This window comes from Nothoprocta perdicaria, unplaced genomic scaffold (genome assembly GCF_003342845.1).
Source record: "Nothoprocta perdicaria isolate Ctin4 unplaced genomic scaffold, notPer1 scaffold_21, whole genome shotgun sequence".
In the NCBI taxonomy this organism is placed as follows: domain Eukaryota; kingdom Metazoa; phylum Chordata; class Aves; order Tinamiformes; family Tinamidae; genus Nothoprocta; species Nothoprocta perdicaria.
This window is the reverse complement of record NW_020455316.1, coordinates 6,339,504-6,362,836: the sequence shown is the minus strand read 5'-3', so window position 1 is coordinate 6,362,836 and position 23,333 is coordinate 6,339,504. Positions and strand designations below refer to the sequence as shown.

The window sequence follows — 23,333 nt, the reverse complement described above, 5'->3', positions numbered from 1 at the left end:
GGATGCAGCCCTGTGCCACGTGCTCTAGGTGACCCTGCGTGAGCAGGGGGGTTGGACTCGATGACCTCTGAGGTCCCTTCCAACCTTCGGCATTCTATGATTCTAAGACTTCCAAATTTCTCAACAKCAAGAACACCATTCAAGCAGGAAAGTGAATTTCAGTTTGCCCAATCACACCAAGTTCYTATGAATAGTCAAGCTTAGAAGGGACCTCTGGAGACAGATCTGATTATTTTTGTCTAGTGCTTCAGGAAGAGGCAATTCTACAAAAAGAGATCCTCTCTCACGCAGTAAATGTGGCACACTCGCTATAGAGACCTGTAAGAGGCAGCAAAGACTCCTTAAATATCATCTCAGCCTTTTCTCTGAGCCTTTTCTCTTCTCTTTGAGAAGGCTGAGAGGGAATCTGATCAATATGTATAAATACCTGAGGGGAGAATGTAGGGAGGAAGGGGCCAAACTCTTCTCAGTGGTGGTCAGTGACAGGACAAGGGGCAATGGGTGTAAGTTGCAACACAGGCAGTKCCATCTCCATGTGAGGAAGAACTTCTTTAGTGTGAGGGTGACAGAGCCCTGGCACAGGCTGCCCAGGGAGGCTGTGGAGTCKCCTTCTCTGGAGATCTCCCAGACCCGCCTGGATGCCGCCCCGTGCTCTGGGTGTCCCTGCTGGAGCAGGTGGATGGGACTAGATGATCTCTGGAGGTACCTTCCAACCTTAACCATTCTGKGAATCTCTGATTCTCTAAGTCATGGTGGTATCAGACAGATCTTCAAAAATAAATTGTCAGCCGACATSTTCAGGGTGCGAATGTACTCCCATTTTTCTATCAGCAATACTAATGTGAGTGGGCAGCATTGCAAGGAAAGTCTCAAAACCTAGGAAGTATTTTATTTTATTTATTTACAAGGAGATCGAGGAAGTGAGAGAACAGATATGTGAGGTGACAAAAATGGGGTTAAAATGCTATTAGTGCCAATTTATGGGACCATGGCAYTTGGAATAAGATGATGAGATAAATCTGTTTCCCGTAATTGTAGTGACACAATGGGGAACTTTATGAAAGCTGAGGCCTTTTCAGGATAATTAAATAAGTCAATTTGCAATCTGGAAAAAAACACCAGCTGGAGCATAATAATTCACTGAAATCTCAGAGTGCTGCTCCTTCCATGGATAACAGGTCTGTTCTGGTTGTGGAAGCTTCCTCCCTTTGGAAGCAGCTGCTCTCTRTGCTCTCAGGTGGCTTTGCTGCAGCTGCTACATGGCGCAGAGGGAAGGAGGAGGATGTTCAGCCTGTTCTTTGCAGCCTTCTGCATAAGGAACCCACTTACTCGGAGAGAGAAATGACCCTGTTCTGCCTGCAAGAGAAAGGGGCTRCGGTTGTCTTCAGCTTCGCTGCTGCACGTTAAGTTCCTGATGAGATGCGTGGTGATTTTTAGGAATAATGTTTATTAAAAAACAAGTGGAACCACTAGAACCCCTGCCTTTATTCTGGGTAACAAAAAATTGGGGAAAAACTACATAGTATAGTAAGAGTTTAGTTTAGGAGTGTAGCTGTGGTAATTGGGATCCTCTTGTGATTCTGTTGTGGGAATTAAATCTCTTCTGAAAATGTTCATGTTCACTTCAGCCTCTGAATGGAGATCAAGGAGTCTAATATGGGGTTCTAATATTGGAACAGCATGCAGTTCTGCATTAGATCACTGGTAATAAGATCATTTCTCAGGTTTCAAATAAAGAAATGATATTGTTATTTTGGCTTTTACTTGTTTGTTCGTTTTGTCAGGATATAGGCATTAGCATTCATGCCTGTGAACATGCCATTGATTAGACCTTTGGTTTCACTGTGCTAGTACAAGTCCAGCTTATACACAATCTTTGATGCAGTCGGTGGTGCAAAGGCCACTTTACTTGTCATATTCATCAGGATACTTAAATGTGATTTCTTCAAGATGATTTTTCTTATGAGAATTTATTCATTTATTCAAATGAAAAAAATATATATTGTAGTTGATTTCCCTGGTAGTTAGTTCTTTCATCATGAGTCAKTTGGTACAGAGCCTGTTCAATGCCCAAATATGGGACTCCCTGTCCCACTCCCATGAAGAAATAAAGAAAAAGGGAAAAAAAAAAAGTTTCCATTCCATTAAGATACTGCTGAGTATCAAACTCAAAACCTCATCTAGTATGTTTTCAGAAACTGAAGTGTTGTTTACAGTTCAATTGCAGATGGTATATTTTTTGAAATCTGCATGGACTTACTTTCATCAGGAATTAGAATACTGTAGATGCCTCATGATATTTCCCGTGTTAAAAATCCTAATTAAATTCTGGGAGTGTGGAATTGATAGGCAACAAGCATATATGTATGACTTGTGATTTTGCATGGGAGTAAAAGGAGAAGAAGCTAAAAATATGTTTATGAAAGTGTCTTTGGTATTACAAATTTAACTTTCACATTTCTATTTCAGGAAAATCGAGTGCCTCTGATGAAAATCTTCTGGCTCAGGAATGCACAAACCCTCCGAGTTACTCCAGCCAGCTAGAAGACTCTGGGTGTGATGTGTCTAATGACTATTCATTCGATTCTTTAGGCACAACTTCTGATTTTCACCAGTCTGAGCATAATCTTCATACTTCTAAATACTGCCTGGAAGTAGTTCCCCCACTGAGTCTTTGCTGTGCTAACAAGGAAGAATCTCTGACTGCTCCAGTACAGTTTTTGCAACGTCTACTTGAAATAAGAAAACTCTCAGAAATAGGAGATCTGCAAGCAGACCTCACAAAACTTGAAGATGATTCTTTCACCATATGCAGTTCTGTGTCTCAGTTGCTTGATGGACTGACTGCTTTTTACAACAGTCCTAAATTCCCAGTTTCAGATATTCTCACTGAAGCCATTTGTGTTTTGGGCAGTTTAATAGCTGATACTAAATTATCTAATCATGTTCTGAAAAAATGTTTCAAGAAGCTGGAAGAATTTCAGAAAAAAATAATTCAAATTATTTTAAACAACAGCAGTATCAATAGGGTAAGTTTAAAACTTCTTTTTCTATACTGCTTAAGTATAACATAAAAACTCTTATGGATTCTTTTGTAATATTAGTTTAACTTAACATTTTGAAGAATTCTTTTTATGAATAGATAATTTTTTTTGTATAGCCAATAAATGCTATAAAGTTTCTACTCAAGCATGCAGGTTTTCCTCATATTCCTGCATACAGGGTTTTTCTTGCCAATATTTGGATGTAGTATAGATATTCTCAAAGTAATGACTAAACTTTTTTTTTGGTCGTTTGCTGTGCTACTATGTAAAATATTTTTGTTTGCAAAGACAGAGGAATACTTCCGTGCCTCATTAGAAGTTAAATATACATTTAAAATATATTAACAAGTGATAACAAAACAAAATACAGGCATGGCATTTCCCTGAGACTTGCATCAAACAAGACTGAGCTGCACGTTGTCTATATTCATTGCTTAGTAAAAAGGTGCATGGAAAAAGATAAATTTTGTCATCCACCTGGCTCATCCCTAGTTTCTCTTCACAAAACTTTACACATTTCATAGTCTGTCTTAGAATTTTTGATTTTTATTTTATGCTTTAGAGTGACTTGAAACAAAAAATAGTGGGATTATTTGATATTTAGACATCTAAATTTGATTTCTGCAAGTAAGTAATTAACACTCCCTTCAGAGTCAATGAAAATCTTACGGTCAGTGGAGCCTGAAGAGTGATTCCGCTCACTAGCTACTGGGTGCTTATTTTAGGATGGGCTTTCCAGGTCCTTTGAGTAAAATGAGAGATTAGTGATCTGCTACACCTTAGGCATATGTATGCATTTGTCTTAATTTAATGAATCCCACCTAGTATGTATTAATTAGCCCAGAATGTAAGTCTCAAAGAAATATGGCTAGCAGAACAAAGAAAAGGGGAAGTGGAGAGGATGTGCCTGTATTTTGATTATGAGTAGCAAAATTCAGGATCATTCAAAAGGAACTATTGATGCACTGAGATTTTTCTGAAATGAGAGCCTTGTGTCTGTAATACTAAAGARCTTTCTAGTTCAGTGTCAACATGCTGTGGTTCTTGGAGGTGTCTGTGGTRTTTCAGAAGCTTGTGAGCTGTCAAGCATCCTGATTGTGTGGTCCCAGAATGGGGAGTTCTGCAGGTGTGACTTAAAAGAAAACTTAAAAAAAAAAAAAAAAGGAATAAAAAATTAATGTTAATTGTAGGAGAATATCTAAGAGATTTTCCAAAGAGGGATTTGTTGGGAGAAAGGACAGAAGGAAAAGTGAAGTCTTAGTGAGAGATGTGATATCTTAATTGAGACAAAATCTCATTCTCATCTGGTTGATGAGAGAAGTTTGAGACAAGTCTGCAGAGCGCTTTTAGAAATCCTTCCAAAAGGGTGACATATGTCCACATAATTTACTGCATAATAATAAATAAATAAATGCCACATAATAAAAAGGGCATCTTTCTGTGACTAACTTGATTGAAATATGTGACTTTTCACGAAACATTTTATGACCACGCTATCAACTTAGTTGTAGTTCTTATCAGCAGCCATTGTTTTAGTCAGTTTTCAAACAGCTTAAAAGTTGTATCAGCCAATTAGTAAGAGATAATCCTGGTAGTTCCCAGGTCTCCAGGGAGAAAGTGAAAATGTTATGTGTATTAATCACAGAATTTATAAAGCTTTATCCAAAAAAACTTTTTTTTTAATTGAATCGCAAATGAAAATAAATGAGTGGAATTTAGAAGTAGTAGTGGAATTATACAACTAATTCTTCATGTGCCATATACATCTCCCAGGGACGCTTTATGATTTAATCATCACTGTTTATTCAAGTGGTGATTGAAATATGAAGATTATAGGTTTAAAATAAAATTACCATTAATTACAATGCTGTCATCTGAAAAGAGCGGTAAACCACAGGAATTTTGATTTCAGGAGGATGCTTAAATGACTGCAGTATAAAAGGATTAGAAACTTGTTGTATCTAACCCTACTGACTGTTGAAAAGCACTTAAACAAGGCATCATTAATGCACATACAGTATTTGATTAGACTCTCCCTTTGCCTTTCTTGCCTATAAAGCTGTCACGAGCTGTAAGGAAGGACAAAGGGTTGTGAGAAACACCTTCAGAAAGTGGAAAAAAAGGGCAAAATGGCTGTGGATCACTTTTATCCGCTCATCTTCAAAAGCAATGTGAGCATTTTGCGGAGCGGATTAAATAACTTAAGAGACTTCTGAGAATTGGAGGAGAGATAATTATCAACATTAGCTCTGAAGGGGAAAAAACAGTAGCAGAAGGACTGTTGAGCCCCATTGTTTCAGATGTTTCTGTTTATAAAGCAGTGGMAGGACTGTAGGAACCTGCAAAGACATTTCTGCAAAGCTTCTCCGTTTAAATCAAGTTGCCTAAACGTGTGCTCTCTGGCTACAAGTTTTTGACCTGAAGCTCCAAACTGACCTAAACTAAAAAAAAAAAAAAAGTTATGAGAATGAAAGAAAATTAAATATAAATCAAATTTAAATCAAAGAATTACAAAGAACTGTAAGTAGCCTCTTGAATTTCCCTCCCTTTTCCTCCTTTCCCCCATCCTTGGGGAGGCAGCCTAGAACTCTGCATACAGCTCTTAATTTTGGAATGAGCCTTCAAGAAAGGGTCTTAAATCACAGCTGCTGAAGGTGGAGCCTGGATGCTGTAAGACTAAATCTTCTGCTAGAAGAGCTGCCTCTACAGCCCAAGACTAGCATAATCTTGCAGTCCTGCTCAGTTGGACTGCCTTTCACTGCAGAAAAGTTGGTGAGGGTCTGCAGGTTCATGCTGTATTGAATTCCAGTACAGATGAGCTGTTAYTGCTTTGCAAACAGCTTGGTTTGCACACTGTGGCAGCCCTTGCTGATGCAGGGGTCAGACTGTGATTGTCACCAGTTCGTGACTGTTCATGAGGCCCACATGGCTGTATTGCTGGTGGTGCCTTGCCTGTCGGTGTGTGAATCACACACGTTAAGTGTCACTCCACTGTCAGCAAAACCACGGTACTGCGCATGCAGATTCTTTTCTAGGTCTGCTTTAAAGCAGGAAGAGAAATGCAGAAAGAAAAGAAATGCATACAGAAAACTGTGCRAGGCTGGATGCAGTTCCTGGAACCAGYAGTTCTGCTTTTAAATATTCCCTGGCACCTGACAAAACAGGCATTATTTCTCCCACTGCAAACTACCATAGAAACAGTAGTTTATAATCACAGTTCCAGGGGAGTAGGAACTCTGTCTTGTCTCTCTCAGGAAGGCTGCAAAGGAGTGTTTATTTCCCTCAATCTATCCATTTGGGAAGCAACAAGAGCTACCTCCTTCCACCTCTACAGAGACACAGCGAAATGTGCCTTTATTCTGTTTGTTCATCTATGAAGCTTTCCACATTGTGTCRCTTGAGATAGGCCTGTTCTGTTGAGGTGCTTCTCTGTTGTCCAGAATTCCCTGCAACCCAGAATTCTTTCTCCTGTTTCAGAATATTCAAGTCAGAGAAACTAAGGGATTTCTAACCCCCTCTTAGAAACCTGCTGTTGAGAACAGCATATACGTTACATGCTTCTGTTGAGCATTTTGTGCAGCTCATTGCAGTGTGTCACTTGAGAGGACATAAAATTCTTCTTTTTGCAAGCAATATCCTGGATCCTCTGCATCTGCTCTGGTGAACCTGAGCTTTCCAGTTTCATAGCACATGGCATCAGCTTTAAAAGTCAAGTCCCTGCAACAGAAATTCAGTAACTCTATACATACCTTAACTCTATCCCTTAGGTATACAGCTGTGGAAAGCAAGTATAGAGCAGTTCTTGTTAAGGAGCTCACAGTCTCATTCTGTACTTTRGAGAGAGAAGAAAAGTACTTCTTCATGTAGCTTCCTTTGGTGCAGTTAAACTGTTTGCTCAGTGGTAGTTATGGAACGTGTGGAAGCATGTTTGTGTGTGTCAAAAATTATTCAGAACCAGGATTTTCAACTTTTCTTAGCTAGGACACAATTACATGATTCATTAATGACTGAAATTGCCTAGAACAGAGTAACCATAACTTATTCTGATGACTTTATTACATGCAGCAGTGCTCAAACTAACTGTTGGTGACAATAAATTCCCCTAGACATGTATAGTTTGCAATATCTTTTGTCAGCAACTGCCAGGAGAGTACTTGACTCATCAGTTTTGYCTGCTCAGGGACAAATAATATTTAAAAATAGATTTACTCATGTTTCCARTGCCTTCCAACTATGAAATTAGTGGGCTTCAGTTTTCCTAAATTAATTGAATCTCAAGGGGAATATCCTGGCCCTTGAGACGATGTGCGTTCTGATCGGCTGAGGAACTTTGCATATCTAGTAGAACAGCAGTTCATTTATATGAATATTAAAATGTCGTACAGGATTTTATGGTCTAGTAAAAGAGTCAATGTTTGAATCTCTTGATCGTTGAATTAAGTTTTCTTAGCAAWCTGTTGTCCTATGCACCAAGCTATTTAAGTCAAATTATAATCAAAATCCATTGTCTTCTAAAGTGCAGAAACCCAAAGCAATCACCAAACTGATTGACTCTTATTTACATCAGTAAAGTGGATCATAAGAATAACTAGAGAGAGAAATGAAGAAATTTTTGTCTGCCTCTTGGACACTTTTCCTGTTCCTTCTTCAGTTAATACACATAATGCACTAAAACTACAATTTTTTGAAGAGTTACAGCGGTAAGTTTGCTGCTATTTTCCTACTGTAGGGCAAAGATATTTCACTGATGTTTTCCAACCTGCCTGTATTGCTGTATTGCCAGAATAAAGTTCTCGCTTCTTACTCAGCAGCTGTAGCTATCCCCTGTGCAAGGAAAGGGAGGAGAAGCGCATAGGGAATAGCCTGGGACGCCTGCTGCTGCTGCCAGAGAGGGTATTGGGAGCCAGCAGGATCCTGCTGAACAGAGAATTAGAGAATTAGAGGGTGTCTTTTATGTAGCCAGTGAGAAATAAATTGAAGAAAGGTATTTTCAATCTGTGAGGGAAAAAAGTCCACGCTCACACTTCTSGCATGCACAAGCTTCATGGTTAGCAAAGAAAACAGCAGTTCGTGGAAGTATTTCTTCTTGGAAAAAAGCTTAAGCTGCACTTCACAGAATTACAGAAGGGTTGAGGCTGGAAGGGACCTCTATAGATCATCCAGTCCCACCCCCCTGCTCCAGCAGGGACACCCAGAGCACGGGGCACAGGGCGGCATCCAGGCGGGTTGGGAAGATCTCCAGAGAAGGAGACTCCACAGCCTCCCTGGGCAGTGTGTGGCAGGGCTCTGGCACCCTCATGGGAAACAAGTTCTTCCTCACATGCAGATGGAACTGCCTGTGTTTCAACTTGTACCCATTGTCCCTTGTCCTGTCACTGACCACCATCGAGAAAAGTTTGGCCCCTTCCTCCTTACATTTCCCCCTTCAGGTACTTATACATATTGACCAGATTCCCTCTCAACCTTCTCTTCTGCAGGCTAAACAGGCCCAGCTCACTTAGTCGCTCCTTTCCCTTAATCATCTTAGTTGCTCTCCGCTGGACCCTCTCTAGAAGCTCCACATCCCTCTTGTCCTGGGGTGCCCAGAACTGAACACAGTGCTCCAGGTGCAGCCTCACCAGAGCTGAGGAGAGGGGCAGGATYCCCTCCCTTGACCTGCTGGCAACACTCCTCCCGATGCAGGCCAGGATCCCATTGGCCTTCTTGGCCACGAGGGCAGTGCTTACTCATGGTTAACTTGGTGTCCACCAGGACTCCCAGGTCCCTCTCCGTGGAGGTGCTTTCCAGCAGGTCAAGCCCTAATCTGTACTGGTGCCTGGGGTTATTCCTCCCCAGGTGCAGGACCCTGCGCTTATCCTTATTGAACCTCATGAGGTTCCTCTCTGTCCARCTCTCCAGTCTGTCCAACTGCCTCTGAATGACAGCGCTTAAGACAGTGAATTACACTTCCCTTTCCATGAGAACCAGGCTCACGTTTTCCTGACCTGTTTGCTCTGCATGCTCAAGCCCTGCACGGTAGGTGGCCTTGCTATTGCACGCATCTTGAAAYGGCTTGCACCAATTTCCCCATCCCTGCCTTTTTTTATTGGTGCTGTTAGAAAAGTTGTGTGTGCTCCGTGTATTTCAGTTTGGTATTTGCATATATTTGTGGTGCATAAAACAGAACATATTGCAAATAGTCCTTATTTTTTTTGTATGTTATGCTGTTAGGACAGGTTTCAGCCCAAACTCTGCCGCACAGTAGCGGAAGGCTGACAGTAGAAAGCAGCTTGCAGCAGTGAAGCCAGGTGATGTTCCTAGTAGAGAGCACCAAGTTTGGAGGAATCAAAATCCAAATAAGATTATGAAGGGATAAAGGGAGCACAAGGCTTTAAGATGAAGCTTAAAAAGCAAAGGATTGTAGAACTCTGTAGCAAATTGCCAACACTTGAGAATAGAAATAGTCGCATAAGCAATGAGAAGAAATAAATGACAATCCTGAAATTAGCAAAGGAAGCAACACGATAGTAAGGTAAGAGAAGGGATACCAGTGCTTTCTGTATTAAAAATGAAGAAAAACAAATGACAGTGATAAAATAAGTGAAGTTACGATGGATTAAATGGGTGAAGCATAGGAGTGATGTGAATATAAGGGTAAAGTTGTTGTTTTGCTTGTTTATAACACCTGCCAGCTTCCCCTGCAATTTGTGGATACTTGTTTAATTACTTGCCTTAGGTCTGCATTGCCAAATATGCCAGTCCCTTGGGGAAGAGAGGAGAGCTGTTAATTGGCATGAAAGTTGTAGACTCGTCAAATAGAAATTAAGGCCCGATTTTTATAGTTGCAGGGTGCAGTGACTCATGCAGCTCATGCAGGATTTATTTTGCTTATGTAAGAATTAATAATAATTTTTAAACCTGAGCTCCAGATACCTATTACTAAAAAAAATCTAACACACTATGGTAAATGCATTCTAAATATATATATATGTCAATCACATACCCATTTTATATGTATGTTTTCTAAATATGTTATATACATAATATTTACATAAAATATTTTTTATACATTATAGATAATATATATTATATATTTTTCTAAATATATATTTTTTTTTTCATTGAGGGAATACCTTGAGGTAGTATGTCTTATGGGATTATGCTGTCTATGTTTCTGGCCCTTCTTTTCTTCTCCTCATAACATTGGAAACTGTTAGCCTGTTTGAAATCACTTGGAAAGAGAAGTGGAGATCTCAGAGATCCCTGGTGCAGTGAGCAGCTTTAAAATTGCTGCGTGAGYTGGGGAGAGACCAGACGAGTATGTTTGAGGGAGCAGGACACTGGTATTATACATTCATTTTGCAACAGCCACATATACAATTAGCTCMTACATCTCTGTCAGCCACTGGCCGACAGTATAACATTTATGGAGGATTTTATTCTACCAGGTTTTCAGAAATGTGTATGTACAGTTTATGAATTCTCTTTAATACTGAGAGTTCACTGTGTCCCTGCGTCAGACTACAGATCTGGTGCTGAACATAAGCCTCGTCTATAGTTTTCTTTCTCAGGGAGGGAATTGCATGCAAAGTAAGGCATCTAACAGCACAGATTTGTTTAAAATTGTTTGATGTGACTGAGAATAGGAACTGTCTTATATTGGGCACAGGAAAGCAGAGGTGGCCAAACTCCTCTGCTGTGGCAGGCTGGTAAATGGGTACTGCGTCAAGTGGTAGAGGCAGCTGGATGGTCTGATGGGGCAAATAAGCAGTAGCTGTAAATGGGAAGTGATTTTATGAGCTGCTTTTACAGTTAAAAGCAAGAGACAGATGAGAGGAGGGAGACTGTGCGTTGCCATAACAGACTGCGACCTTAGTCATGGTGAAACTAAGTTTGAGAGTCTGTTATTAACATTTTCCTTGGAGAAGTGCACTTCTGTTTGAATTGAAAACTAAGTAACTTAGAATATATTCCTAAAATCCTATAATCCTATAATGAGAATATATTCCTAAAATCTTCGTATGTTCAAATAGCATGTGCACTAAAACACCAAGCATGTAAATTACAAGGTCCTTAATGATGTTGCCCTGTGGAAAAGAAGGGACTTGAGCAACTGGAAAATTGAGGGAAACGAGTACGACCTGCGTGGTGGAATACAGAGTCTCAGCTTCTTGAGCTGCTTGAGGGGCAGGAAAAAAGATAATCACTGTGAGTGTGCCTGGAGAAACAAAACCCAGTGTTCTGGGTGTTCCTCTGATTCTGTAAGCTTAGTGAAATCAGACATATCATTGAGGAGAACAGAAYAGGATGTATATATCCAGCATAGTCAATATTTTATTAAAAGTATGATATAACTTCTGGTGAATTTAGCTTTTAGATGATAGTTAATCCCTTTACAACATAAAAAGTATGTATTCTTTGTGACAGGTGGAAACCTTAAGAAAGTAAACGACGAAACACTTGTGTGAGTCCTATTTGTCCTGTAATCACTTTGAAAATTCATGCCTGTGCAAGCATTATTTTTTAAGTAATACTAAAGATATCATTAACTATGTTGTGAACTTTGCAATAGTATTTTCTAAAATACAGGCACTGTATTTTGAAATGAGAAATCTGCTTGTGCTGGTTTTGATTTGTGGTTGTAGCAGTGGTTTAATGCAAGTTGATTTGCATGTATTGAAAAGTGGCAACAATATAAGCATAGAATCATGGAATGGCTGAGGTCAGAAGGGACCTCTGGATRTCAGCCAGTGTTACCAGACTTCCTCAAAGCAGATTCAGTTGGAGCACGTTGCTCTGGGCTTTGTCTGGTGAGTTTTTCTGGGGACTTAAGAACTTTTCTGGACACCTCAGAACCCTTCTGGGCAACCTGTTTTTRGTATTCTCCAAGGTTGACAGCTCTCAGACTCTCCTTGCAGCAGAGATGCTGTGACCCCTTCATCATCGTTATCAGACCTTGGCTGGTCTAGCTCTAGTACATGGAGCTTTGGGGAGCCCAGAGCTGGACCTAGTGCTCTAGCGAGGTCTCGCTGGGCTGAACAGAGGGCAAGGATCACAGCCTTGGATGCCTTGAGCTCCCTGCCTTGTGCTRTGAGGGCACGTTCACGCCTTCCTGGCTCATCTCATCCACCAGGATGCCCAGGCCCTTTCCTGCTCAATTGCTTTCCATCCGTTTTCCCCATCATGTAGTAGTGAGTGCAGTTATTCCTCCTCGGGCAGGACTTGGCCCTTCCCACTGCTGAACTTCACAGGATTCCTGTTTGCCCATTTCTCTAGCTTCTCGAGGTCCCTCTGAGTGTCAGCACCCCCACTTGGAATTTCAGCCCTTCCTCTCAGTTTTGGATCGTATACAAATTGCTGAGGGTATCCTCTGTCCCAGCATGTAGGTCATTAAGGAAGATATTAAACATWCTGGCCTTGGAGATTGATCCCTAGGGGTATGCCACAAGTGTGTGTCCTCCAGCTGGATTTCGATGCCTGTTGCAGCTCTTTGAGCTCAACCATCCAGGCAATTTTCAGTCTACCTCATTGTCTACTCATGTAGTCTTGAACTTCATCAGTGTGTCAGTGAGGATGCTATGGGGCAATGCTGAAAGTCAAGATAATCAGCATCCACCACTCTCCCCTCACCCGCTGAGGAACATTTATCTCATCACAGAAGGCTATCAGGTTGGTTAAGTTTGATTTCCTCATGGTAAATCAGCGCTGACCTCTTTTGTCCTTCGTGTGTTTTGAAGTGGCTTCCAGGAGAATTTGTCGTGTTCGAACTTGCTGCGTGGTGGGTGAGTTTAGAATGCAAGGATACACCTTTAGCCAGACAGTGTAGGCAGGGAACAACAGGTGGCTTAATTGCAGCTCTGCATGATGAATAATCATTTACAGTTAAATGGATAAAGATGTGATGGTCTGCTTTTGAATGGTTAAGATATTTCGCTATTATTAGATATATGAATGGGGGGCCATATCCTGTCAATCAAAAATATTCAGCTATAGTGTTTTATCTGTGTGAACAGATACTGTGCAAATATACTGAATATTAATGCTGCAGGGGTATGGAAGTTTTATAGTCATTATCTCTAAGGTACACTTTATCTTTGGAGGAACTCTGATACATTTATATATAGAAATAAGAATTTATTCTGGTAGTGGTTTAAGAAATAATGACTTGTTTACTTTGTAGAGCAGTATGTTCATGACAATAACTATACATTTATATTTCTGGGTAATAAKAAAATAGCTATCACTTTAATGGAAAAGTTTATATAAAAAAAGTATAATTCTCATGTATGTTCAGTTCACTCCTATGATTTGAGAGAAATGTCTTAAATACAGCTGATTAAATGACAGGATGAAAGTGGTTTGTTTGARTTTGAAAATTCAGTGCATCTTCTGTCAGTTAACATTTAATCAAGTTTATTCCTGATAATGCCATTGACTGTAAACTCCAGTTCAGGTCTTAGTTTTTTTTGTGTGTTTGAATTTCCAATAATTTGGTTATTCATTTGTCTACCTGTGACAAAGAGCTATTCTGTATGCAGGTAGTCACCCACTTTCCATGACAGCAGAATGAGTTTGATGACAGCTAATACTGAGGAGCTGTCTCCTGGGGAATTCACATTCTTGGAAGGATTTGTCCATATGGCAGTTTCCTGTACTGATAACTTTTGAAAAAGTGAGGTTTCCAGTTAATGGATGTGAATTCCCTATACATATGCCTTCATATACATACATACATGCGTACATGATGTATATATCTATATATACACACACACACAGGTATTCATATATATATGTATGTACATAAGTGCACATGTCTTTTAGGTATATATATGTGTGTATGTTTACATATACAAATATAAATATATTCAAATATTTAATTTAATTATAAGTTGTTTGATTTTTGATGACTTTTGTTGACATTTTTTCCTTTAAAAATTGAATTTATAAGTCCGATTTCTATTTAAGCAGACCCTTTGTGGTAAAAAGATGGAGATAAAATTTGAAAGATTAAGTTTACTGTTACCTGCTTTTTGTTTAGTTTCAGGCACTGTCTGCTGTATCCCACGTGCTTGTTTTGCTAGGAAGGAACAACATATTAAGGAACTCCTTAATATCTCTCCTGCTATCCGAAGTACATCAGTTTGCTGAGCAGATGTGTCAAGCTCACCAGGTATTGTTTTCTTTTCTTTTGGAGAAGACCAAAGAGTAATATGGGGGAATGTTTCATCTCCATCTGTTTGTCCCATAAAATGTAGCAAATGGATCATTTTATAGTTGCGCTTTTTTATCATCTTATATATAGSCATTCATATACAATGAATGGTACCCCCTGACTTAACCAGCAGATTCCAAAAAGAGGTAAAAAGAAAAAATCCYTACAGGCAAAAAATCCTATATACACACTGTATAATAAGTAGTACATATGGGAATTTAGATCAGGCTATGCAGTTTTGAAAGTACTTGGAAGCAGATAAAATAATTATTGCCATCTATTACATGGGGGTTATGAAGGCTTGCAGTTTAGGTATCTGGTTGGACATTCCAAATGCTGTGACTCTCTCTAGCTTGTGTAGACTTGGAAATAAGCTTGCATTATTTTCTTTCAGAATTATATTTCATATTTCACATTGTAATGCTAATTTGCATTCTATAAATGTTGTCCCTGACTATCTGTTCTTCATCTCCTATGCATTAAAATAACCTAATTACATTTTAAGAGCAGAATGGAACGGAGGTTGCATTTTCTGGCAAAATTGGTTTCTGAAGTTAAATTTTTATTTTGAAACTATGTAACACATGAAACAAGCCTAACTTTTCTGGTATACTATTGATTTAAAAACAGAATAGAAGAAGTAGATATTCCTTTAACATGTGTAGAACATATGTATGAAATTACTTGGGGATTCCTGGATTTTTCATGTGCCTCTGTGTGGGGACGTGTGTGCGCAGTGTGCAGTTTCATTTGAGATTATGATTTGATTGTATAATACTACGGAATAATCCAAGAAAAGAAAGCCTGCAACACCAGCATCATACCTGATGGAAAAGAAAGCTGTTGATATATGTAGAGGACTCATCCTCAGTGTATGGGCAAATACTCTGGCTCCATTTAACAGCTGTTTTAAGTATTGCTCAAACGTCCTTTTCTCTAGGATGTGATACAAGTTCAGACTGCTCACAGTGAAYGTTTAGTTTCCAACCTGCATTTATAGTGTGATTCAGTTATATTATGAAAAGGCTTTGAAAAACAAAAACAAACAAAAAACCCACTAAACAAACCCAGAAAAAAAAACAAACATTTTTGGAAGACTTCAACAATGTATCTTATTTTAAGTYACTGCTACCCTGTCAGTTATTAGTAGCAGTCAAATGCAAAGACACTTCAAATAATTATAAGTATAGGAAAATACATGATTTATTTTTTTTTTTTATTTAAAGAAGCTACATATTTTAATGTAATTAAATCTCACCTGTTTAACAGAATTATTCATAGCTTGTCTCCATGCACATTTTTGTGAGAGGCAGTAYAGAAATTGCTAAATAACGTTGTTCAATCCTTTTTTGCTGTGCTCCCACTGATAGGAGGCTTGCACTGAATTATAGGCACTTTACTGAGTTAATTACTGTCTTGCTGAAATTATWTTTATGTATTACTTTCATGTTTGGTACATAAAATTTATTCCCCCAAATTTGTTAGGTTTGGCTCCTCTTTGGCTTTATTTTGGGAAGAATAATATATTTTATTTTAAGATTATACTAACAGAGATTGCAACATTACATAACTTGCAGTTGAGAAATTGGAAATAAATTAGTATGCTCTGATTTTAGCCATCAAAGATTCTCTTAAAATCCATGAAAGAGGATTGACTCTTTCTAATGGTAAATGTTCTTATTACTGACACTGTAGTTAATAAATTTATGGGAAAGGTTGACTCATATATAAATGTAAAGAAATTGGTAATTTCTTCAGTAAGTAATTTTTATATAACAGAATAATAAATTGTTTAAATTGCTGTATCACCAGAATACTTAGATGCCTTGAGTTGGTATATGCAACATCTGTCTTCGTTTACCTGTGAGAAGGCTCTCTCTCTTCCCAAATTTTCAGTGTCCAGAACAGAGGCCTTTTTCCTGGAACATCTGAAGAAAGTTCTGTCCAGCGCTGAAGCAAAGGTGACTGTTGGTTGAGAATGAAGCAACTTTGTCTTGGGAAGTGACTCTAGCTCTCTAGATTCCATTTTGCAGAATGCGGAAGGAAAGCTCAGCCATTTTTGGGGGGATTCCTGTTTACCATTCCTGAAGCACCAGAGATTTGGAGGAGGTGTCTTTAGCACTAAGGTTAAGATAGAAAAGTCTTCTGTAGTCTTTTGTGATTGAAAAAAACCTTTGCCCGAGATAGAAGCTGCTTCTGTAAGAAAARTATAGAAGAAAGCTCTTCAAAAGATACTGTGGAAGTTTTCATTCCTCCCTAGTAAGTTGTCTTTTTTCCACTCACTAAATCCTTCTACCAACCTTCTTACCGTCTTCCTTCTTCTTCGGGAGAGTCTTCATCTAGTAATTCTTCATGCTGAGAGACAACCCRATTTAAGAGCTCAAGAGAATTTCTAAGGTGGCAGGGCTTTGTATTTCTTTATTCAAAAGGAAAGATAAATATGTTCTTGATCTTTTACATTAATTCTATTTCTTCATATTTAATATATGTGAAATAACTGAAATTCAAGTCAGTAAAATGTATCCATTAATTGATCTCCAAGACTTTTGCATCTTTGAGGCTTTGCTACCCATTGGCCTCCATCCCATAATATTTGTTCTTGTTGCAGATCTTGGCTGCTATCAATACACTGCAACGATTTTGAGATTTCCTGAAGTGCAGCTWCAGGCACTTGGATGGCTCTCTGATGGCTATTTTTACAGTGGCAAATTGTCTTGTATGTTATGAAACATTCACCCCCAACATGATCTCTTTTTGTCTTAGTCACAGAGTTTTATCATTMTGTCTTCTAAACATATATACTGTTGTATATGAAAAAAACTGTGTGTCACATTAGTTAGTTATTTGCTTGTTCAAGGGCTGCCTGCTGTAAACACAAAGCCTCTTCATCCCCAAGAGCAAATGGATGACACATTGCACTGCACTACCAGCTGGCTGAAATATCTGCCCTCTTGCCTACCAAAGGCTGTTGGACCAGTGGTCTCCTTTCCTTTCCTCAGCCTGTGTCCTATGCTACGTGTCCTAGGTCAGACAGAGCACTGGTGACTGCCAGGTCTGGCTGCCAGAACTGATGCTGACATGATGGGAATGATATTTTATGTGCCACAGATGTACTGGCAGATCTACGTACACCCTTGATACTGCATATACTTGCTGTTTTTAAGGAGTGCAGTGGTTTGSTGCTTTTATCCACAAGGAAATATACCAGGAAAAAAAAAATGTTTGGTGAAGTGGCCTTTGAGTTAGTGSGGTTGAAAGCTTCATTTTTCCTGTACTTTTTTCAGCCTTTTCCTGTGAGCAGCAGGAGGACCAGAGTGGCCCCATCTGTAGTGGTTGTTCAGAACATTCCCGTGCTGTGCAGGTGTATGCATGTACACACATCAGAGGACTGYACATCTTGAAATGTGGCAGCTCGTATATTGGCAGGGAGCTGAAGTTCTAGTTTGCTTAGCTTGCTGAGAACTTCATGTTCATAAAGTTTATGCATTCTTGCGTGTATCTTTATCTGTGCTGTTTTTCAAACTGAAGTTAATCCCCACACTAGCTGTAGATGTGCACAACTGGCATAGTTCCACTAGATGTTTTATGTTAATTTACAAACACTTATATTTTCTGTAAGTTACAAATATTATTAGAAATACCACTTAAAGAATATCTCTTTACTTATCAAAATAGGTCACTAACCTTTACTATTCCTGGCAGCCTGGTTTATGGACCTGTTTYTGAATGTTTCTCTGTGTAACATTATCTTTGTGGGGCATGATTTTGAAAAGGATTTCTTTTTTCTTATTTGATAATTTGAAGTAACATACAGGATCTGCTTCAAATATATAAAATGACAGTTTTAGAAAAAAATGCTCATAAATATTTAAATCACAGTTTGCCAAAGGATTATACGTCCTACTTCAAATAATACTTCTAATTTTGTTAGCTGGCAATTGTCCTAATCCTGCTTTGTTATTTAGGCAAAACTGCTGTTAATTGCCAAGGTGTTTCATGGCTAAACTCGAAGTCAGTTACATTATGGACTTTAAATCTTAGTTATGACCAGAGGTATGCAAATATCTACTTTCTTTGCTGTTGTCCCTGCTGTATTGTTTGGGGSTTTTGTTTCCATCTTTTGTGTCTTTGCTGACAGATAAGAGAAATCAAGAAGTCAGGACAGATATGTATTCATATTAGCCTACACTTAATTTTTAAATGTGTAGTCAATCACAGAAACTGAAAAATACAGGGCTTGGTATTGATCCATAAGGTTTTTGATCCCAATTTTTTGAACAATTACTTATTTTTTAAGTTGAAGATATATTCTAACATTGATTTGGATTGAAAAAAAAATTTTGAGTTTTCTAAGTTCATTTTCTAGATATTTCAGGATTCTTTTCTTTAAACTTCCTCCTTAATAGAATATTAATATAAGCACAGTTGTATCTTTTAATTTTTATTGATGCAGCATATGAACTTTTCATGCTGCCTAAATGTGATGTATAAAAATACARTAACCATGTCTTATCCCTCTCTGGCATAGAAATCTCTTGATACCCAATAGAATTCCTTCCACTGAGCAGATAAAATTTTAAGATCCTAAGATTTCAGAATGAAGGTAGATTATTTTTCAAATGTTGAGCTTCTCATTGTGATAACATCTCTTACTTTATGACAACTGTTTCAAAGGCGGAGGACCAGAAATGAAAAGCACAGACCTGTTCATAGGCTGTTTCTGACCTTGCAGGTGAAGAACTCTGAAAACAGAAATTAATTTATGGTTAATCCTATTTCTGATGAAAACAGAAAGTATGTTTGAAAATAGAAGGAAGACATACAGTGAGTTTTTGGAAAGCCTTRCTATTCAAAAGTTGCTGATATATAGCCTGTCTAGCATTACATTCCTACATTCCATTACTTTTTGGACAATATATTTCCATTCTCAATTCCTGAAAGTATTTCTGTCACAGAAACTGTATACTCAATATGTAGTTTAAATGCAAAACASAAATGTATATTTTCTTAACCCTATATAGAAGTAGCAAGTCCAGATCCTCAAAGACCAAATGAGCATCAACATTTCTGCTGAAATTAACAGAGTGATTAGACACTGACGTGGGTCTTAACAGTGGGATTCGTCATATTTACTTTCGATGTATGAGGAGGAGACTGCTAATATTTTTACAAAAATCAACCAAGCAGATAATTGTTTGAAGCATTGCTGAATGTCACATAAATTCTCAGAAACTAAGCTTATTCTGACAGAACGGCTTTGACTAACATCAGCCAGTAGAGGTCTTTAGAGAGTCGGAGAGRTATATCATGCTATTTGTCTCCCTAACCTCAGATTTTTAGGTTTCCATCCATTTTGTCTGCTTTAGTTTCTCTAGCCAAGGAAAGGAAATAGGTATTTCTTGGGAGCAGGTCAACTTGGCCTATTTTGGATGCCCACGTCTGTCATGTTGGCATGATAGAATAATTGCCCCTGGAGATGCTTATTTCTCTTTTCTGGCTGTGGAGAAAGAAACCTAAGTTGAATAGCTCAATTGTAGCTCAATATTCCAGGCATCTAAAGTTGAGTAAGATGAATCCCAGTGCATCTCTGTAAAGACCAAGCTCTTATGCCAAAAAAAAAAAAAAAAAAAGGAAAGGCCTGATTCTTTAGACCTGTTGTCACAGGTAAGCTTGGAAGACATGTTTGGTCTGAGCACCAACAACTTTGTGTAACAACTTTTATTAGATATCTGCCTCAGTTTTAGGAGAATGGTAGACAGATATGTGTCAGTTAAATTAGTTTCTTAATTTATTTTCTAATTCTTCCTTTAAGTACAGGCGTTGCTAAAAAAGATTGATGACAAACTAGAGTACATGCACTGGAGGTGGGTGCGGTTACTGGAGCTTGCTGCAACCCGCCTTCAGCTGTGATCTTCCTGATGCATGTGCCGCAGAGTAGGAAGATCTTTTGCTAAAGGTCTACCCAGGAAATATGTTTTGGAAGGAAAAGAAGAATAAGGTGCATGGATACAGTAGAATTTTGAGCATTTTTATCTATTTTTGTTGCCATTCAACACTGCATAACAGTCATGTCACTGAAATGTCAAACTCCATGTCAGCCTTTCTGTACAGAAGCAAATGAAGGGCTGAATTATTTCCTGTGGCTAGAAAGACATTTTTTTTTCCAGCATTTCTGCATACTGGGGACATGTGGAATGTCAAGATGGACAAGCGCAGTTGGTAATAAATCCATCAGGGAAAATGGAGTTTGCCTGAGGCTCTGTTGAGCTAGATAACAAAAAGGTTCAGAGTGCTAAGAAGTGAGCTGTTAATGTCAAGGCTTGTCTCCATAAACCTTTCACTATCCAGCAATTCTGTATTCACTGGATGTTCTGAGTAGATATGGTACCCACCATATGCCTTATTCCAAATGCAGATGTGTCTGATGCAGAGAATTGTTCAGATAACCTTCTCTGTTCAAGRAGTCTGCTCTGTTCGCACAGTATCTTAGTCTCTTTAGCCAAAAGATTATATATGCTATAATAAAACTTTTACGTAGAGTATTTACTGCTTTCCCCAAATATGGTAGAAAATGGCTTACACTGTTAATTTTCAGGATCAAGTGGACTGTCCTGTTCAGTAGAAGAAAATTCTCAGGAATGTTATTCAGTTAGAGAAGCTACATGTACTTTCCTGTCCATTGCCATCTGAGATCTTAAAATGGCTCTCCAGTCACTTTGGTTTTGTGTAGTTTTCTATTGATGTTTTCAATTTGCACATCAGATTAATAGTCTAAATAAAAGGAATTGATGTCTATATGGACCTTGAGAAAATAATTAAACTTGCAGTTCTGTGGACATCTGGTTGTGCTTCTTAAGATGTCATTTCTTTCCTTATTATGCCTATGAGCACAGATTATAACATATTTCAAATTATAAAAGATCTTAGGGCTTTATTATATACAACAATAATAGATCTGGGAACAACGTCTCAAAATAGGACTGTGGGTAAATACAAGATTATTCTTTATTCCATGTTGTTGTTGATGCTGTTGCTACATGAGGAATTAGTAGCTGGATAGGATAATCAGTAGATCTGCAGTTTGTCTCATGGACGTGTACCTAATTTGGTGGTAGAAGCTTGTGAAATAAATATCTCCTATAATAGGCAGGGGGAAAGATTCAGTCAAGAACTCAGTATAGATCAGAAGAGTGTCATAAACCTTTGAAATCTACAGCTGCTTTTCCTGCATATGCTATCTCCTATTATAGATTAGATTTTAAGACGCATACAAAATCGTGTGGCATGTCATACRGAATAGAAAAACGACAAATAGTTGATGCAGTTTCTCTGTTCCTTCTCATATTGCAATCGGATGACAGTACCAAGGAGAAGGGAGCTTAGAAATACTCTCGCCGAGCTAAAAGGTAACAGGGTGTTAACTCTACTTAGGTGCTTGACAAAATTGACGATGACATATAATCAGAAAACTCAGGTGTGCTGGGGAATAGAAGCAGCAAATATCGATTGTATGAGGACGACTCTTTATTACTGTTGACYGGAGAATTAGGCCTAAGAATTTAATACTGGGGAAGCTTCTCATTCGTGGGCACGAGAAAAGTACTAGAAAAGCAGAAATCGGGATTTATCCTACTTCAGCAAGTAACAGGTAATGTTCCTGTAAATCCTGTTGTTTAAAATCATGCATCAAATATAGGCTTTTAAAAAGTCTATTCAGAGAACAAAAAATAACATAATTTTAAACTGAACTGTTGGAATTCTTGCTACAGTAAAAAACTATGGCATGAATATTCACCTCGATTAATACAGCTATTGGCATTTCCTTCCTTATTTGGATTGTTAATTTTGTCCTTTTGCTATTTCTTGCTATGCAGCTCAATAATCCATCTGCATGCTTGAAAGCAGAAGCACTGTGGCATACCCACTAATCCAGAAGAGCATTTGATTATTGCTTATTATAATGCCTCCAAATAGGTAGCTACTCCTTTTAACCAGTTTTCTTCACAAGGCATTCSTGCTTACTGGCAGTGTTCTGCAAAGGGGAATGGTGTTACAGGAAATAAAGCACTGCTTTTGTCATGATTTTGATGTTTCACCYACCCATGTGAATTAGCAAGTGGACTGTTTGTGCTCATAAAAATTCAGTTTACGGACATATAAAATATATTTTTATCCATTGTTGATCTTCTGATTCTTTTTTCTTTTTTTTTTATTGGAGAACTTTAAAATGTTTTCATTACAATTTATTTTTAATACAGTTTCTCTGAATGCTTTGCTAGTACAGTATAAATGCGTAGCTTGGGTGTAAATGGAGTTGCAATTTATTTGCTATTTTTGGGTTTCAAGTCTGCATGTAGCAGAGAAGGTAGGAATTGTAGCACTGCAATTCCACGACCTAATGAGAAGCTGCTGGTATCCTGYTTGGCACAGTAATTACAGCTGATAGTTAAGCTGTCTGTAAATAACGAACTAGTTAAATAAAGTACATTATGAACAGGAAACTATGGAAATATACRATTTACCTGTGAAATTGTAGCTTCATCTTTCTTTCATAATGTTCTTTTCGATTACAGGACACTAATATCTTTGAATTTCATATATTTTCATTATTTGCCTCTGAAAATGTGGGTCAGTCTTGTGCATAATGACTTAAAACTTAGGCCTGCCACACTGGACCCTTATTTGTTGGGTTTGGGTTTTTTTGCAAGAAATACCTACCTTTGAATACTCATTGTCATGGATATGTCATTACTGTATCATCTGCTTAAAACAAACTTGCAGATGTAGCATGTAAAAGGGAAACTTCTTTCRCTGAGGAGAAAAAAAGTGATTTCAGGCTGTAAACTTCACCCACATAGTACACCAGGTAAACTGCTGTGACAGCAGATCAAAGTGTTCTCTTTTACAAGGACCTGTTTTCGTTTATTTATAATTTTTGGCAAATGTTAGACATTTGGGCTGAAATTTTCTGCTATAAGTGTTTGCTTCAGGCCRTTTTTTTGTGCTTTTTATTTCATTTTTGCCTGTGTGAGTATATGCGTACAAGTGTTTCTAAGCGAAAAAGGCTACGTTTTTATAGCTTTCACAGAAGTCAGTAG

General features: G+C 38.3%; 1 protein-coding gene across 1 annotated transcript in view; it reads left to right on the top strand.

Moving 5' to 3' along the window:
- The window catches only part of MEI4 (meiotic double-stranded break formation protein 4), a gene marked incomplete at its 5' end in the record, with an annotated part of 55,291 nt that overhangs the window by 9,307 nt on the left and 22,651 nt on the right, over positions 1–23,333 (top strand). Inside the window, 2 exons of the mRNA XM_026038456.1 lie at positions 2,470–3,029; positions 14,062–14,193. Of these exons, the coding sequence (XP_025894241.1) occupies positions 2,470–3,029; positions 14,062–14,193 (692 nt within the window). The remainder of the gene's footprint in view (positions 1–2,469; positions 3,030–14,061; positions 14,194–23,333) is intronic.